Genomic DNA, 18,438 nt, shown 5'->3' on the forward strand with positions numbered 1-18,438 from the left:
ATGTCCAAGCACTTTCTCAGGAATCACAGACTTGCAGGTGTGTGGAATTGGGCTTCTGATAATTGCCGACCACAGAAAATGTGATAGTTTTATGGTTATAATAATACTATGTAATTGATTTTGGTTACACTTTATATTGTAACCAAGGCCTAATTACTGCTCCCATAGTATATTTAGCTTACTTTGTTTTTGTTTAGTTTTTTATTTTTAACAACAGTAGCACAAGACGAGGACATACAGTGGGGCAAAAAAGTATTTAGTCAGCCACCAATTGTGCAAGTTCCTCCACTTAAAATGATGACAGAGGTCAGTAATTTTCACCAGAGGTACACTTCAACTGTGAGAGACAGAATGTGAAAAAAAAATCCATGAATTCACATGGTAGGATTTGTAAAGAATTTATCCGTAAATCAGGGTGGAAAATAAGGACTTAGACTGAGGTCTGCCAGCTCTATTTTTACTAGAACTAATGGATGTTTTTATTACATTACTTGCATTAAAAAAATTTCTATTATTAATAAAACTGTTACCGCAGTTGTACCAAATATATTGACTGCACTGTTTACTTCTCAAGCACACCATCATACCTACAGTAGAATGGTTGACAAAAGAATGAAAGAACTGCAGTGGTAACGCCTGGTAAAGGTCCAGACCTCTCCTTGAAGGAGTAGTAACAGATCTAACAGTTTATGATAATAATAGTAATAACTGGATGATTGTTTACAAGTGCTGCAGCCTCTGCACTGATAAGGGTAACCCCACAGTGCCTGCATCTGCACTATACAACCTTACTGTCACGGTTCTGTATTCAGTATTCAGTTCAGTATTTTGAGTTTATTATGTTTTGGTTTATTTTTGCATTATGGATTGTTTTCTGATGTTCTGGTGCTTTGTTTATTATTATCATTATGGATCTATTTCTGTTATTCTTGGTGAGGGATCAGTCCTTAGGTTTTGGGTTCTCATGTGTATTGCAGTTTCTGTTCAGTGTCATGTCTGCATCTGGTTTAGTACTTCTTGTTTCCTGTCTTATTGTGAAAGTCTTTGTCTTATGTTAGTGTGTGTGCAGCCTAGCTCCCCCGTCTCGTTAGCCCTGATCTCCCCCAGCTGTGTCTCCCTTCTGTGGCCCATTCCCTCATTACTACCCTGTGTATTTAAGCCCTGTGTTTTCCCATGCTAGGTGTCGCGTCGTGCCATCAGATTATGCCTGTGTGTTTCGGTTCTCCATATTCCATGTTCACTTCATGTTTTGCTTTCGTACCAGCAATAAAGCTGAGCTCTTTGAGTTTCAAGTTAGTGTCTGAGTCCTGCGTTTGGATCCTCCTCTCCGCCTGCCCGCACACAGAGCCCTGACACTTACAGTCTCATTAAAAATAATCATCACTGGCTCATAGTAAAGCTAGTTTCCAGAAACATTACCAAATGTGGCCACAAGATGGGACTCGTTTACAGGACGGCTGGAGCAATAAAGCACAACAGAATGATTGAGGTTGTCTGCAGCATTTGTTTTGCTGAAAAAAACCCTGCAAGATAAAATTAAGGTGGGCCGCTCTGCAGCTGTCACTATAGAAATGCTGTTTCATGAGTCTTTGTGCTAAATGTTCTGTTGGTTTCCCTTAACATTCAGGTTCTGTTTCCTTTTATTTCCATCTACACATACAAACATCCAAAAAATTCCCTTTGCTATGATCATGTGACATCAGGATCTTGATGCTGCATCTCTTTATTAAAATCCAACACCAGATCATTTCTGTTCACATTCTTCCTGAGCTCCATTTGAAAGCTCGACGATGTAAAGCAACTGGCCAACAATCCATAAGGAAAAACCTTCATCTTGTGTCTTTCTGCCTGGAGCTAAAAGACTGTATGTTATAGAGCTCTTCTCCCTGACTTCAGCTCTATGTCGCTCTGTCTGTATTGTGCTGAAGTCTTGAGAGGACATGATGACTCCATGTTTTTGAAGGGGGACCTCAGAAAGCCAAGAATATCCCCCTGAAGCTCCTGGTCTTAGCGACTAGGGGCTTTCTGGATCTCCACGAGTGCTTCTCACCACTGTAACCGAGTCAGCTGTTCTGGAGTGGAAGAAAGAGGAGAGACATGTGTGTTTGGGTTGGTGGCATCAATTTATTTACTTTTTATTTATTTTAACTAAAGACCAGAGATGGGCAGTAATGCGTTACTATAATCCGATTACTTTTTTCAAGTGACGAATAACGTAAGGGATTACTATCGCACACTATAATTAGATTACTGTTGCTTTCCCGTAAGCTGCCTTACTGTGTTACTAAATTGCCATGATTTTGTTTGTGAGAGTCTCATGAGACACCCTCTTCAATTCTTACCTCTGTACAGACACAGCCTGCTCAGTTTCAGCCATATGGAAGGTTTATTGGACAGGTCTTCACGGTGCAAATGAGGTGCAAATGACAATGACGAAAAAAGCAACTGGAAAAACATCCATACACTGCAAAAGATGGACGAATCCCCCATGATGTCACAAAGTTATTGCTCAAATCTAGTTGTGTAATCTCCAGGTGAGCATTTTAAAGGCTGTGACTCTGGTGGCTTGACAGGAGAGGTATATTACGGTGGCTGGAAAGTGCAAATCGCAACAAATTAAAAAACTGCAACAAATTAAAAACCCGCAACAAATTACAAAAACCCGTAACAAATTACAAAAACCCACAACAAATTACAAAAACCCGCAACAAATTAAAAATCCTTGACGGAAAGGGATTGTCTGAAATACCGGAAGTGACACAACGATTAGGCTTACTCCATATTTGTAGCTCAGAAAAGTGATTTGGGATGTAAACAAACGTCGAGAAACGCACTCCTCACAGCGCTTCCTCATTACCCTGACGGTGCTCGCTGCACTACATAGAGAACCGGAAAATGTTTTGCCCGTTTTGTGGCGTTAGCTTCTGCCTCTTCACCCCTTTTTGTGCTTCCTGTGGACGGTCTCTGGAGCTTTTGCGGGACACAGACCAGGCCGAAGGATCAGACAAGCTACAGTACTGCATTAAATATTTCAACGAAGGTCACTCATATAGTGTTATCATGGACATGATGTTAACTTTGCATGGTGTAAAGACGAGTTTAAGGAGTCTTAAAAGTAAACTCAATAATGCTGGACTTTACCGAAGAAAACATTTTCACTCCAGAACAACAATCATTAACGCAATCAGAGCGGAGCTTCAAGGACCTGGGCGATTGTTTGGGTATCGAACAATGTGGCAGGTACTTAAACAAAAGCATCATCTTAAAGTGAAGAGGGATGATGTGATGAAAATACTCTGGGAGCTTAATCCTCATGGATGCCAGATGAGAACACGCAGAAGATTCATTAGGAGAACCTATCATTCGCTGGGACCCAACTACATGTGGCATGCTGATGGTTATGACAAGCTCAAACCATTCGGTTTGGCCATTTCAGGGTGCATTGATGGATTTTCACGCAAGGTTTTGTGGCTAGAATGTGGACCAACCAATAATAATCCAGTGGTCATAGCTTACTATTACTTGTCATGTGTTGGGAGCCTTGGTGTTGTACCGATGAGACTGAGAACTGACCGTGGGACAGAAAACGGCATTATGGCTGCAGTTCAGTGCGCACTACGTCACCATCATGATGACCACTTCAGCGGAGAGTCCAGTCACATGTTTGGTTCATCAACGAATAACCAGCGAATTGAGTCCTGGTGGTCCATATATCGAAAAGGAAGGTAAATATAACATTTAAGTTTGCCTGATATTTAAAGGTATAACAAATTTGAATGTTGTGCAAAAGTTGATTTATAGTCAGTCTGCCCCAGGGCAGCTGTGGCTACAACTGTAGCTGCCTCCACCAGTGTGTGAATGTGAGAGTGAATGAATAGTGGAATTGTAAAGCGCTTTGAGGGCCTCGAAAAGTGCTATATAAATGCAATCCATTATTATTATTATTATTATTATTATTATTATTATTATTATTATTATTATTATTTCAGTAATTCAACTTAAAAAGTAAAACCGATATTAAATACTCATTATTTGCCAAACTAGACATTTTTAGCCCATTTAGTAATTATGATGATTATGATTTTGAACTTAAGAAAACCCAACTTCAAAACCAGAATATTGTGAAAAGGTTAAATATTTTAGACTTAAAGTGCCACTCTACTATGAGCTAATTAATTCAAATCATCTGCAAAGGGTTCCTGAGCCTCTAAATGGTCTTTCTAATTTAGGACGACTCACAGGATGGACATGACTGCTGTCCTGACAGCTGTGGGGGAAAAAACACATAATTGACACCCTCCATAAAGAACACCTTAAAAGACATTGGCTGTTCCCAGAGACTATCAAAGCACATTAATAGAAAGTTTTGTCCAATGTAAGTGTGGATGAAAGGGGTGTCACATAGTGTAGTGGCTAAGACCGCAAGGCTGCTACTGAAGCATCCTGGTCTTCCATAACACCTCAACAGATCCACAGACTGATTGCATCCATACCACGCTGCATGGAGGCAGTAATTTATGCAAAAAGGACCCAAACAAATAGAACAGGTTTTTCATAAGTTCTACGTCTTAATTATTAACATTATAACAAATACTTGAAATGCCTCACTTTGTATGTAATGAGTCAATATCGGTAATTTCACATTTAATTTGAATTACTAAAATAAATGAACTTTTGCACATTACTCAAATGTTTTCGATTTTTGCCTGTATGCAATCCCTTTCAATAGAAAACATTTAAACTGACTGGAGTCTATATATGATTCAGTTAAAATGAACTGTAAAGTGCCATGCGATGACATGTTGTGAAACGATGCCATGTAAACTAACTAAACTATTTCTAAACAATTTTTTTTAAACAATTTCTGTAGGGCTCAGTTTTGGTTGGAGCTGTTTGCGGATCTTCGAGACGCTGGATACTTCAATGGAAGTCATGAGCATCAGTGTCTTTTGAGATTTTGCTTCACTGACATTGTTCAGAAGGATCTTGATGAATGTGTGAAGTTGTGGAACACTCATCGGATTCGTCCCTCAAGAACCGCTTCATGTCCAGGAGGCGTGCCAAATGAACTGTACTACCTACCCCACAGGTAATGGATAATAATGATCAAATAATTACTTTGTGTAAACATATATTAATGCAATTGTCTTCCATTGACCACAGATACGGCTCCAGGGACTGTGGATTCCTGATTCAACAATCTGAACTGGACACTTTTCTTGAGTCTAGGCTGTCAGTAGTTGTATGTGGTGACTCAAACATACAGGAGTATCTGAATTTTGTAATGGAGCAAAATCATTTTCAAAAGCCAGTCTGCTGGGAGTCTGCCACTGAACTCTACATGAAGTTATTAGAAATTGCAAATTTCTAAAAAAAAAAAAAAAAAAAAAAACAAACCAAAAAAAACCCACCTTTTTTCTTTTTTCTTTTTTACCAAAACCTATAGCATATGCTGTATTTTTGTACTAGGCTACATGAGTTGGCTGAAGATGCCAAAAGTTTAAGTTAGTGTTTGTAAAAGCACATTCTTACTGCAATGTCTTGCTAATTGTGATCCTTGTTTAGCTGATGGAAGTTGAGATACAGTCCTGAAGATTTCGATAAATAATAAAATCAAATCTTGCACTGTATTGTGGGTTTATTACAACTTTTAAGAGTAGAACACGGTGCACTTTTAAATGCCTTTACTTTTAGCAGCACTGTCAAACATTTGAACAAATCAAGTCAAGCCATTGTATTTTAAATCCCCTTTGAACATATGTACCTATATTTTAGAATAAAAAAAAAAAACACGCTCAAATACATAACTGATTTCTGGATAAGTCCTGTATCAAAAAACCTACAGAATTTACAATGTAATGCCAAGAAGAAGCAGCTGTAAGTGACTGGGTTATCTAATAAAATTACAATAAACCTGGTAAACCAAAATGGATTTGTGCTGTACCACTAGTATGTCCCACCTTCTCCTATTCATAACATATTTAAAAAAAATCTTGACTTAAAAACTTGAGAAACAAATCAACAGCAGGTTTGAAATACAAGGCCAGACATCCTAGAAACATCCAAATCCTGGGGAGTTTTGAATTCCAAAATCCATGTTGGATTTAAACACAGAATATGAGGTTGTCATGGGTAGTTTCAATGAGTTTAAGCATGTATTTGCCATCGGGAATAAAGAGTCATCCAGGAACTGTAGGCTTGGTAGTGGATCTAATCCAGAAGGTGGCAGTGATGTTAGCCCAGTTGCAAACATCAGAACATCGCCCACCGACACAGCAGTTTGTGATTCTGCAAAGAATAAAAAATAAATTTAAAAAAATTATATGTATATGTGAATTCAACACATTGTCTTGTAATGAGTACTAAAAGAAATACTGGTACAGTGGGGCAAAAAAGTATTTAGTCATTGTGCAAGTTCCCCCACCTAAAATGATGACAGAGGTCAGTAATTTGCACCAGAGGTACATTTCAACTGTGAGAGACAGAATGTGAAAAAAAAAAAATCCATGAATCCACATGGTAGGATTTGTAAAGAATTTATTTGTAAATCAGGGTGGAAAATAAGTATTTGGTCAATAACAAAAATACAACTCAATACTTTGTTATTGCCAACAAAGGTTATGTTACAGAGGTCAAACGTTTACTATAGGTCTTTACCAGGTTTGCACACACAGTAGCTGGTATTTTGGCCCATTCCTCCATGCAGATCTTCTCGAGAGCAGTGATGTTTTGGGGCTGTCGCCGAGCAACACGGACTTTCAACTCCCGCCACAGATTTTCTATGGGGTTGAGGTCTGGAGACTGGCTAGGCCACTCCAGGACTTTCAAATGCTTCTTATGGAGCCACTCCTTTGTTGCCCGGGCGTTGTGTTTTGGATCATTGTCATGTTGGAAGACCCAGCCTCGTTTCATCTTCAAAGTTCTCACTGATGGAAGGAGGTTTTGGCTCAAAATCTCACGATACATGGCCCCATTCATTCTGTCCTTAACACGGATCAGTCGTCCTGTCCCCTTGGCAGAAAAACAGCCCCATAGCATGATGTTTCCACCCCCATGCTTCACAGTAGGTATGGTGTTCTTGGGATGCAACTCAGTATTCTTCGTCCTCCAAACACGACGAGTTGAGTTTATACCAAAAAGTTCTACTTTGGTTTCATCTGACCACATGACATTCTCCCAATCCTCTGCTGTATCATCCATGTGCTCTCGGGCAAACTTCAGACGGGCCTGGACATGCACTGGCTTCAGCAGCGGAACACGTCTGGCACTGCGGGATTTGATTCCCTGTCGTTGTAGTGTGTTACTGATGGTGACCTTTGTTACTTTGGTCCCAGCTCTCTGCAGGTCATTCACCAGGTCCCCCCGTGTGGTTCTGGGATCTTTGCTCACCGTTCTCATGATCATTTTGACCCCACGGGATGAGATCTTGCGTGGAGTCCCAGATCGAGGGAGATTATCAGTGGTCTTGTATGTCTTCCATTTTCTGATGATTGCTCCCACAGTTGATTTTTTCACACCAAGCTGCTTGCCTATTGTAGATTCACTCTTCCCAGTCTGGTGCAGGTCTACAATACTTTTCCTGGTGTCCTTCGAAAGCTCTTTGGTCTTGGCCATGGCGGAGTTTGGAGTCTGACTGTTTGAGGCTGTGGACAGGTGTCTTTTATACAGATGATGAGTCCAAACAGGTGCCATTCATACAGGTAACGAGTGGGGGACAGAAAAGCTTCTTACAGAAGACGTTACAGGTCTGTGAGAGCCAGAGATTTTCCTTGTTTGAGGTGACCAAATACTTATTTTCCACCCTGATTTACGGATAAATTCTTTACAAATCCTACCATGTGAATTCATGGATTTTTTTTTTCACATTCTGTCTCTCACAGTTGAAGTGTACCTCTGGTGCAAATTACTGACCTCTGTCATCATTTTAGGTGGAGGAACTTGCACAATCGGTGGCTGACTAAATACTTTTTTGCCCCACTGTATGTCCTCGTCTTGTGCTACTGTTGCTACTGTTACAATACAGACAGAGCGACATAGAGCTGAAGTCAGGGAGAAGAGCTCTATAACATACAGTCTTTTAGCTCCAGGCAGAAAGACACAAGATGAAGGTTTTTCCTTATGGATTGTTGGCCAGTTGCTTTACATCGTCGAGCTTTCAAATGGAGCTCAGGAAGAATGTGAACAGAAATGATCTGGTGTTGGATTTTAATAAAGAGATGCAGCATCAAGATCCTGATGTCACATGATCATAGCAAAGGGAATTTTTTGGATGTTTGTATGTGTAGATGGAAATAAAAGGAAACAGAACCTGAATGTAAAGGGAAACCAACAGAACATTTAGCACAAAGACTCATGAAACAGCATTTCTATAGTGACAGCTGCAGAGCGGCCCACCTTAATTTTATCTTGCAGGGTTTTTTTCAGCAAAACAAATGCTGCAGACAACCTCAATCATTCTGTTGTGCTTTATTGCTCCAGCCGTCCTGTAAACGAGTCCCATCTTGTGGCCACATTTGGTAATGTTTCTGGAAACTAGCTTTACTATGAGCCAGTGATGATTATTTTTAATGAGACTGTAAGTGTCAGGGCTCTGTGTGCGGGCAGGCGGAGAGGAGGATCCAAACGCAGGACTCAGACACTAACTTGAAACTCAAAGAGCTCAGCTTTATTGCTGGTACGAAAGCAAAACATGAAGTGAACATGGAATATGGAGAACCGAAACACACAGGCATAATCTGATGGCACGACGCGACACCTAGCATGGGAAAACACAGGGCTTAAATACACAGGGTAGTAATGAGGGAATGGGCCACAGAAGGGAGACACAGCTGGGGGAGATCAGGGCTAACGAGACGGGGGAGCTAGGCTGCACACACACTAACATAAGACAAAGACTTTCACAATAAGACAGGAAACAAGAAGTACTAAACCAGATGCAGACATGACACTGAACAGAAACTGCAATACACATGAGAACCCAAAACCTAAGAACTGATCCCTCACCAAGAATAACAGAAATAGATCCATAATGATAATAATAAACAAAGCACCAGAACATCAGAAAACAATCCATAATGCAAAAATAAACCAAAACATAATAAACTCAAAATACTGAACTGAATACTGAATACAGAACCGTGACAGTAAGGTTGTATAGTGCAGATGCAGGCACTGTGGGGTTACCCTTATCAGTGCAGAGGCTGCAGCACTTGTAAACAATCATCCAGTTATTACTATTATTATCATAAACTGTTAGATCTGTTACTACTCCTTCAATGAGAGGTCTGGACCTTTACCAGGCGTTACCACTGCAGTTCTTTCATTCTTTTGTCAACCATTCTACTGTAGGTATGATGGTGTGCTTGAGAAGTAAACAGTGCAGTCAATATATTTGGTACAACTGCGGTAACAGTTTTATTAATAATAGAAATTTTTTTAATGCAAGTAATGTAATAAAAACATCCATTAGTTCTAGTAAAAATAGAGCTGGCAGACCTCAGTCTAAGGACAATAAAGATGGTGTCAAACTTTGGAAATCACCAACCACCTTACTCAGACTAATATTGTTGATTTGAACACTGCCACCTCAAGCTTCCCTTTCAACTTCTCGGGGTTGTTATTTATCTTTTCAGATCCTTCCAGCAAATGTCTTCTTCTATTATTAATACTGGCACCTAATTACATCATCTAATTAAATTCTGTAATTACACACAGATCTATTTATGTGTATCAGTATTTCTGTATGAGTGCATGGGTACGTGTATATATAGATAACACTATGCATGAATATACATATATTAGTATAGGTATGTGAGCAAAATTGCATCCACATTTGCATCTGTGTAGATGAACATATCAGGCTCATCACAGTTGAGATTTCAATTCTATTTTTCTCCCATCCAGGACAAGCTGTTTATAGCTTTTCCTGTTACCCTTGTACAGTGGGGCAAAAAAGTATTTAGTCAGCCACCGATTGTGCAAGTTCCCCCACTTAAAATGATGACAGAGGTCAGTAATTTGCACCAGAGGTACACTTCAACTGTGAGAGACAGAATGTGAAAAATAAATCCATGAATCCACATGGTAGGATTTGTAAAGAATTTATTCGGAAATCAGGGTGGAAAATAAGTATTTGGTCAATAACAAAAATACAACTCAATACTTTGTAACATAACCTTTGTTGGCAATAACAGAGGTCAAACGTTTACTATAGGTCTTTACCAGGTTTGCACACACAGTAGCTGGTATTTTGGCCCATTCCTCCATGCAGATCTTCTCGAGAGCAGTGATGTTTTGGGGCTGTCGCCGAGCAACACGGACTTTCAACTCCCGCCACAGATTTTCTATGGGGTTGAGGTCTGGAGACTGGCTAGGCCACTCCAGGACTTTCAAATGCTTCTTATGGAGCCACTCCTTTGTTGCCCGGGCGTTGTGTTTTGGATCATTGTCATGTTGGAAGACCCAGCCTCGTTTCATCTTCAAAGTTCTCACTGATGGAAGGAGGTTTTGGCTCAAAATCTCACGATACATGGCCCCATTCATTCTGTCCTTAACACGGATCAGTCGTCCTGTCCCCTTGGCAGAAAAACAGCCCCATAGCATGATGTTTCCACCCCCATGCTTCACAGTAGGTATGGTGTTCTTGGGATGCAACTCAGTATTCTTCGTCCTCCAAACACGACGAGTTGAGTTTATACCAAAAAGTTCTACTTTGGTTTCATCTGACCACATGACATTCTCCCAATCCTCTGCTGTATCATCCATGTGCTCTCTGGCAAACTTCAGATGGGCCTGGACATGCACTGGCTTCAGCAGCGGAACACGTCTGGCACTGCGGGATTTGATTCCCTGTCATTGTAGTGTGTTACTGATGGTGACCTTTGTTACTTTGGTCCCAGCTCTCTGCAGGTTATTCACCAGGTCCCCCCGTGTGGTTCTGGGATCTTTGCTCACCGTTCTCATGATCATTTTGACCCCACGGGATGAGATCTTGCGTGGAGCCCCAGATCGAGGGAGATTATCAGTGGTCTTGTATGTCTTCCATTTTCTGATGATTGCTCCCACAGTTGATTTTTTCACACCAAGCTGCTTGCCTATTGTAGATTCACTCTTCCCAGTCTGGTGCAGGTCTACAATACTTTTCCTGGTGTCCTTCGAAAGCTCTTTGGTCTTGGCCATGGCGGAGTTTGGAGTCTGACTGTTTGAGGCTGTGGACAGGTGTCTTTTATACAGATGATGAGTCCAAACAGGTGCCATTCATACAGGTAACGAGTGGGGGACAGAAAAGCTTCTTACAGAAGACGTTACAGGTCTGTGAGAGCCAGAGATTTTCCTTGTTTGAGGTGACCAAATACTTATTTTCCACCCTGATTTACGAATAAATTCTTTACAAATCCTACCATGTGAATTCATGGATTTTTTTTTCACATTCTGTCTCTCACAGTTGAAGTGTACCTCTGGTGCAAATTACTGACCTCTGTCATCATTTTAGGTGGAGGAACTTGCACAATCGGTGGCTGACTAAATACTTTTTTGCCCCACTGTATAAACCTTCACAGTCAAGCAGATAGTTGGACCAGTAGCCCACAGTTTGACTTTCCAGATGTCTCCTGTTACTTCCAGATGGGCTGAAGTCAGGTTTGAAAAGTCTCTCAAGTTCAAGAGCTGTGAGTTTCTTTTCCATGTGACACAGGACCGGGGAAAGCAAAGTAGGGTGTTGCTGGAGCGCACTCAGGAAATTAAGTGCTGAAAGACCCTCTTTAAATCTAAAGAATGAGGAGAACTTTTTGTCATTTACCAGTTACATGCACAAACTATGGACACACTTTGAACTTTGGAAACCTTGGAGAATGTAAAACATTTCAGTTGGAAATTATAGAATTATTGTTATGACGGTGTTGTGCATAGTCTCTTCTATAATAGTCTCACCTGTCAATTACAGAGTTTCGAGCAATTATATACCACCGGAGATAGTCAGACACAATGTCTTTCTTTTCCTCAACTGTGGAAACATGCCTTAGACAACCAGCCACCTGTAGCATAGTACTGTGTTTTATGACAGTGGACATCCACTGAACCAGCACTGTCGATCTGAAAAACCCATAAAAATGGACATACACAATGTAAGCTTATGTGTCTGATTTTCATTCCTGTCACGGTCTGGCTGGCAGACCGTGGGGGATGTTGGAGAAAGGACCCAAACGCTGGACTTAGTGGAATGAGCAGTGGGTTTATTTACAGTGAGGTAAATGTACACCATACAATAAATCTCCAAAGTGCTCCCTCGACTCCCGTGACGTGTCTTCCCCTAAGTGCTGGTATTCCGTGCTCTCTGCTCCCGTGCCTACGCACACCCTGTGCGTCCTGCAGTCCCGTGTTCCGCTCTCCTGAGGGAAAAACAACAGACACCGCCGTTATGGCACCAACTCCAGCAGGCATACACTGACCAGTACTTTAAACACTGACATGCAGTCTAACTCAACGATCCTGCGCCGGAGGAAGCTCCATCGCTCTGTTAAGTAGCTCCCCCGACGAGCCCGATCAGAAGCAGGTGTGTGAGAACCTAGGCATGACCGGCAGCCGGCAGGGCCACGCCCATCAGGCCTGCAGGTGGCTGTCCTTCATTCTTCAGTCACACCCGCAGACACCCACACACCCACACCAGCATGGAACACAAGAGCACAGTGCAGCAAACATACATCCAATACACTAATAACAATAATAATAACAATAACAATAATGGTTCACACTGTTCACGAACCCCGAGTCCCCGGAACCGGGTCCGTGACAATTCCTGTTTTTTCCCTACACAAAGAAAGAATATTTTAATTTCATACAGATGAAGAAACTGTAGTTCTATCCTGCATTCAAATCCTGCGCTGTCCTCACCTCTTGTAAAGCTTTCCCTATGTCGTCATCTGTGACTGAGGCAACTGTTGCTTTTACTGAAGTCTGGCCTACAAGATAATGTACCAGCTCTTCTGACAGGAAATGGGGCCCTGGACCACCATGCACAACTGACACAGCTATCATCTTTCCTGCTAGGTAGTAGTCATTCTCCCTTACAGCTGTGAATGAATACAGTAAATGATAAACTCTCTCACACACACACACACCTCTCTCTATCGATCGATCAGAGCCGATCGATGTCAGATCAATCGACCAGATAGACATACTAATGCTGTGTTGAAATAATCCAAAAAAATATTATGAGTTGCTTCTGATAATAATATAAAAAAATTGATTTACAAGTCCCAAAAATGTTTTTAACCCTCCTGCCATCCTTTAAAAAACTCACACCCATCACCCTAGGGACCATTCTCAGCCATGCCATAAAAAGACCATATATCCATATTTTATTCCACTTTAAATTAGCCAACCTTGTAAAACTACTTCTCCCTGAAATATTCATGTAAAGTTTTAATTATATTTTCGTTGTTTTAACCCTTCAAATCCCAGTGTTATTACATGAGCGCCCTGTGTTATAAGCCCCAAAAACCAAAAAACGAAACTAAATATTTCCACAAAAAACCAGTTGAAGTAATATGTGATTGTCATTATAAGTAGGCCTTTAGATGGACCAAAGATTGGCACCAACATACATTTTGACCTGCCATTATTTTTTTTGCATTTTTTTTGCAATTTAAAAATTAAAACTTCAAGGCCCTGAGTCTTCATTGACATCCAAGAAAAGAAGAAAAAATAAAATCATATGATGATAATTTGGGGTTGAAAAATAGCGTTTATAATGGAAGTCAATGGGCAGAAAATGGTCCCCAGGGTGATGGGTGTGGGGATTTCTGCTGCTCAGCCATTTTAGGCTGATTTAAGGAATTCACACTGGAATATTAACATTGACAGGTAAAAACTATCCTGTGGCAAGTTTGGTTATATTCCACTGAACACAGTGGAAATGGCAGCCATTTAACACATAGCAGTGGCACAAAAAGGTCCCAAGAAGGCAGGAAGGTTAAATTAAGTTTATCAAACATCTGATCATTGCATACCCTTTGCATTGTAGACGAGGAATCGATGTCCTTCTGGTCCATCAAAAATGGGAAGATCTTTCATGTGTTTCATTAGCAGACTCAAAAACTCTCGTTTTGGGCCACCTGCATCAAATCCTTCTTCTAGAATGCCAGCATCATCAGTAAATTTAACCAACATGTCATTGGTTTCAGAGTATGACAACCGCCTGAAACCCCTGACTGCTCCATCCCAGACATTTGCTCTTGAGATGTTGAATCTGCTGACACTTCCATGATGAATAGCACTGGATAAGTTTGCAATGATGTCAGGTAGAGTAATGTTAACGTCTTCCCTGTAATCACAAAAATGAAAGACAGAATGCAAGACTATACAATTTAGTGTTGTTATTTGAAGTAGTATTTGATATTTTACAGTGTTTTGGAATCCATCAGTGAAGTAACTTCAACCAGCTCTTCATCCTCGTCCTCAATGCATGGGGCACACAGGTCTGCATATTTACTGTTGAGAAATTATAATTCCAACATTAGAAAAACTTGTGTTGACCCTATAACTATCTTTACCCATTTCACAAACCCAATCCTGTACTGTAGTTACAGGTTTAAAATTACGTATAAGACACAATTTTATTTACCTATAGGGACTCATGACTGGATTTGTTTCGTTTTGGTGATCAAGATCCTCTGTATCAGATATTACAATCTGAAAAACAAGAAAAACAAAGATTGCATACTGTACATAAACATACATAGCATTGTATTATTTCAACAATAGCAAAAAACCTCATGCTGACATAAATTGCCCAAATACCTGACATGGCTGTATGGTAGATGAAGGTCCTGGAGCATGTCTGAAACAGAATAAGAGTATTGGAATTAAAATGTCCAGATAAGAAGCTCATACAGTTTAATATTTTTTATGATACCAACATTATAAAAATGCTATGAAACCAATAAATATTTTTATTAGGGCGGGGCAATAAAATAACAACAATATGTATTGCACTATACTTTTTTCTCAATGGAAATATGAGACTATTGCAATAGAGCTATCCATCCATTTTATATGCTGCTTATTCCTCTAATCCCTCTTTTTTTTCATTGACATAAGAATAGTCAATCAATTCAATTCAATTTTATTTATTTATTTATATAGTGCCAAATCACAATCATATGACCCCCTATGAGCAAGCACTTTGGCAACAGTGGGAAGGAAAAACTCCCTTTTTTAGTTATCTGAAACGAATGTAATATGTTAATACATCTGTCTGTCTGAACGTATGACAGGAAATAAATATTTAAATCAAAACAAGCTTCTGAGGATTTCACATCTTACTTATGAGCAACGGCACATTTAATATGCACAAATCTAGCTGTTTATATTGTGATGTATATCAATATTCCCTGAAATAAAACAAAGAAATATTGTGACATATTGTATTGCCCAACTCTAATATATAGCAGAACAAGCTCTGAAATAACTTACTCCTTCTCTGCATGTTTACCATTAGGGGTACTCTGGTCTTGTGGTTTGAAAACCTAAGATGAAAAATATGCACTTTTCAAAGCTTTCAACAACTTCGTATTGCATTTAGATAGTTCATCAAAATAATAATAATAATTTTTTTAAAGAACATACAATCACACAATGAAAATAATCCACCCATGGATGTTACAGAATTATGATCATTATAGAGAAAAAAATAGAGCACTCAGCCTGGGCCACTCACAGGCCTCTGGCATGGTGGAGGGGGGAAAAAGTACACACCAATGTGTCTGCCTGGTTGAACTCAGCTGTGCTTCTTGATGTAATCACAATCTCAGGGTCTGAGTCTGAGGTACCATCCTCTGCAATCAGAGCTGAGAAAATAAACACATTATTAGTTGTTGTATATGTAAATACATCAAAATATAAAATTAACAAACCTTGTTTGAAGTGGCTCTCTGGGCAAATGAAAAGAGAAATCCTGTTGTAGTTCTTTCCTATTTCCTCTTTGTAGTCTGCCAGTCGGAGTGGCCTTTCTGTCCCAGGCACATTTATCACCTCTGTGCAGTCGGGATACAAAAGGACATATGGTCCCTCCACCAAGTCCTTGTTGAATGTTATCATTTTTTCTACAGCCTGCTTTCAGGAGGTCAGGGGCTGTAATTTCGGGGCTAATAAATAAGGGCAGTGTTTTCCCTCTTAGCGGTTTTAAGTCCGTTTGTTGTGACACCATTATTCCTATATTGATCTAGAAACAAATAATAAAAGCAAGATCACTTTAAGAATAATTGCCAAATCCTCGTTTATAAATTTACCTGTGATGGCTTACCTTGACAGGTTTACTCTGTAACTTGAGTTTAAATTTTGCTCCACAGTTGAAGGCTTGACGCTCTTTGGATTTTGATTTTTTGTACTCCATGAACTGCTTGTATGACGGACATGTTTGTTCTGGTTGAATGAAAAACGTTTAACATCAAAACGGGGTTATAAGCACTCTCCATTACTAAACGTAGACGAGAATACAGTATAAGGAAACATAAAAAGAAATCGGAGCCAAAATGGTAAATAAACGTGCTATTTAACTGAAATAGTATAGACTGTCTGAAGAGAAAAAAAGTGAGTAATATATCAAAATTACTTTGTACAGAATTTTTTGTATGTTTTGATGTCCCTGGGGAGTTTGATCCTTCGGCCTGGTCTGTGTCCCGCAAAAGCTCCAGAGACCGTCCACAGGAAGCACAAAAAGGGGTGAAGAGGCAGAAGCTAACGCCACAAAACGGGCAAAACATTTTCCAGTTCTCTATGTAGTGCAGCGAGCACCGTCAGGGTAATGAGGAAGCGCTGTGAGGAGTGCATTTCTCGACGTTTGTTTACATCCTGAATCACTTTTCTGAGCTACAAATATGGAGTAATCGTTGTGTCACTTCCGGTATTTCAGACAATCCCTTTCCGTCAAGGATTTTTAATTTGTTGCGGGTTTTTGTAATTTGTTGAGGTTTTTTTTTTTAAAATTTGTTGTGGGTTTTTGTAATTTGTTGTGGGTTTTTGTAATTTGTTGTGGGTTTTTGTCATTTGTTGTGGGTTTTTTAAATTTGTTGCGGGTTTTTTAAATTTGTTGCGTTTTTTTTTTTAATTTGTTGTGGGTTTTTGTAATTTGTTGTGGGGTTTTTTAATTTGTTGCGGGGTTTTTTTGTAATTTGTTGTGGGTTTTTGTAATTTGTTGTGGGTTTTTGTCATTTGTTGTGGGTTTTTTAAATTTGTTGCGGGTTTTTTAAATTTGTTGCGTTTTTTTTTTTAATTTGTTGTGGGTTTTTGTAATTTGTTGTGGGTTTTTGTCATTTGTTGCGGGTTTTTTAAATTTGTTGCGTTTTTTTTTTATTTGTTGTGGGTTTTTGTAATTTGTTGTGGGGTTTTTTAATTTGTTGTGGGTTTTTTAATTTGTTGTGGGTTTTTGTAATTTGTTGTGGGTTTTTGTAATTTGTTGTGGGTTTTTGTAATTTGTTGCGGGTTTTTTTTTATTTGTTGCGATTTGCACTTCCCAGCCACCGTAGTATATGAAGCTGAAAATGAAGACACGAAGTTGCAACAATTTATGAACTTACACTATTTCTCTCTTTTGATATTAACTGAACATGAACTTAGTGTTTTATTTTGTATGATTTGGCACTATTTGAGAATGATTTGAGCCCATACATTAATGAGGTTCCATCTGAGGGAGTCTTTGCAGCTTAATGAGTTACCCCCTGCAGGTCATTAATTGGGATTTTCTGAATATTGTAGCTGCAGAGAAGAATAAAGTGAAGTTCCAAATGGAGTTAGGGTTTTTGAGATGTTTTTAATCCAATTTATTTTGAAAGTGTAATTTAGGGAGCTGAAATCTATAAAATCTAAGCCACCATTGTTATAATTGTTCATAACTACGGATTTGCAAATGTAGTGAATTTTGTTTTTCCACAGAAAATTAAATAATATTTTATCAACAGATTTGCATGCAGAGTTATTGACATGTAAAGATTGAGCAGCATAGGTCAGACGAGACAAACCCTCGGCTTTGGTGAGCAGTGTTCTACCCTTTAGGGACAAATCCCTTTGCAACCAATTGTTGAGGACATTTTGAGTTTTATTGATGATAGGGTTAAAGTTTAGAGCGTTCCTAGAATTCATATCCTTGGTAATAATGATTCCCAAATATGTTACACAACTTTTCACTGGGATACCGGAAACATAGGACCAGAGATGGGCAGTAACGCGTTACTTGTAACGCGTTACTGTAATCTGATTACTTTTTTCAAGTAACGAGTAAAGTAAGGGATTACTATTGCAAAATCGGTAATTAGATTACCGTTACTTTCCCGTAGGAACGCTGCGTTACTGCGTTACTAAAACCGTGATTTTTTTTGCGAGAATGTCTCATGACAGTGACGTAAGCAAGTGCGACGTTGGTGACAGCAGCTGTGTGCAGATCAA

At 39.6% G+C, this 18,438-nt stretch overlaps 1 protein-coding gene across 1 annotated transcript; it reads right to left on the reverse strand.

The window, feature by feature from the left end:
• Nucleotides 1-6,052: 6,052 nt before the first annotated feature.
• On the reverse strand, nt 6,053-15,845 carry LOC146656123 (G2/M phase-specific E3 ubiquitin-protein ligase-like). Its single transcript, XM_085427738.1, has 10 exons — nt 15,754-15,845; nt 15,472-15,524; nt 14,797-14,836; nt 14,621-14,688; nt 14,401-14,487; nt 14,007-14,320; nt 12,865-13,067; nt 11,929-12,071; nt 11,551-11,765; nt 6,053-6,288 (listed from the first exon to the last, which is right to left on the reverse strand). Exons 4-10 carry the CDS (start codon nt 14,632-14,634, stop codon nt 6,053-6,055), a joined length of 1,212 nt encoding a protein of 403 aa, XP_085283864.1. The 5' UTR covers nt 14,635-14,688; nt 14,797-14,836; nt 15,472-15,524; nt 15,754-15,845.
• Between the last annotated feature and the right edge of the window lie 2,593 nt (nt 15,846-18,438).

The sequence above is a fragment of the Rhamphochromis longiceps genome, linkage group LG13 (assembly GCF_057381845.1).
Source record: "Rhamphochromis longiceps isolate RC_006_pf linkage group LG13, R_longiceps_female_GT1.1, whole genome shotgun sequence".
In the NCBI taxonomy this organism is placed as follows: domain Eukaryota; kingdom Metazoa; phylum Chordata; class Actinopteri; order Cichliformes; family Cichlidae; genus Rhamphochromis; species Rhamphochromis longiceps.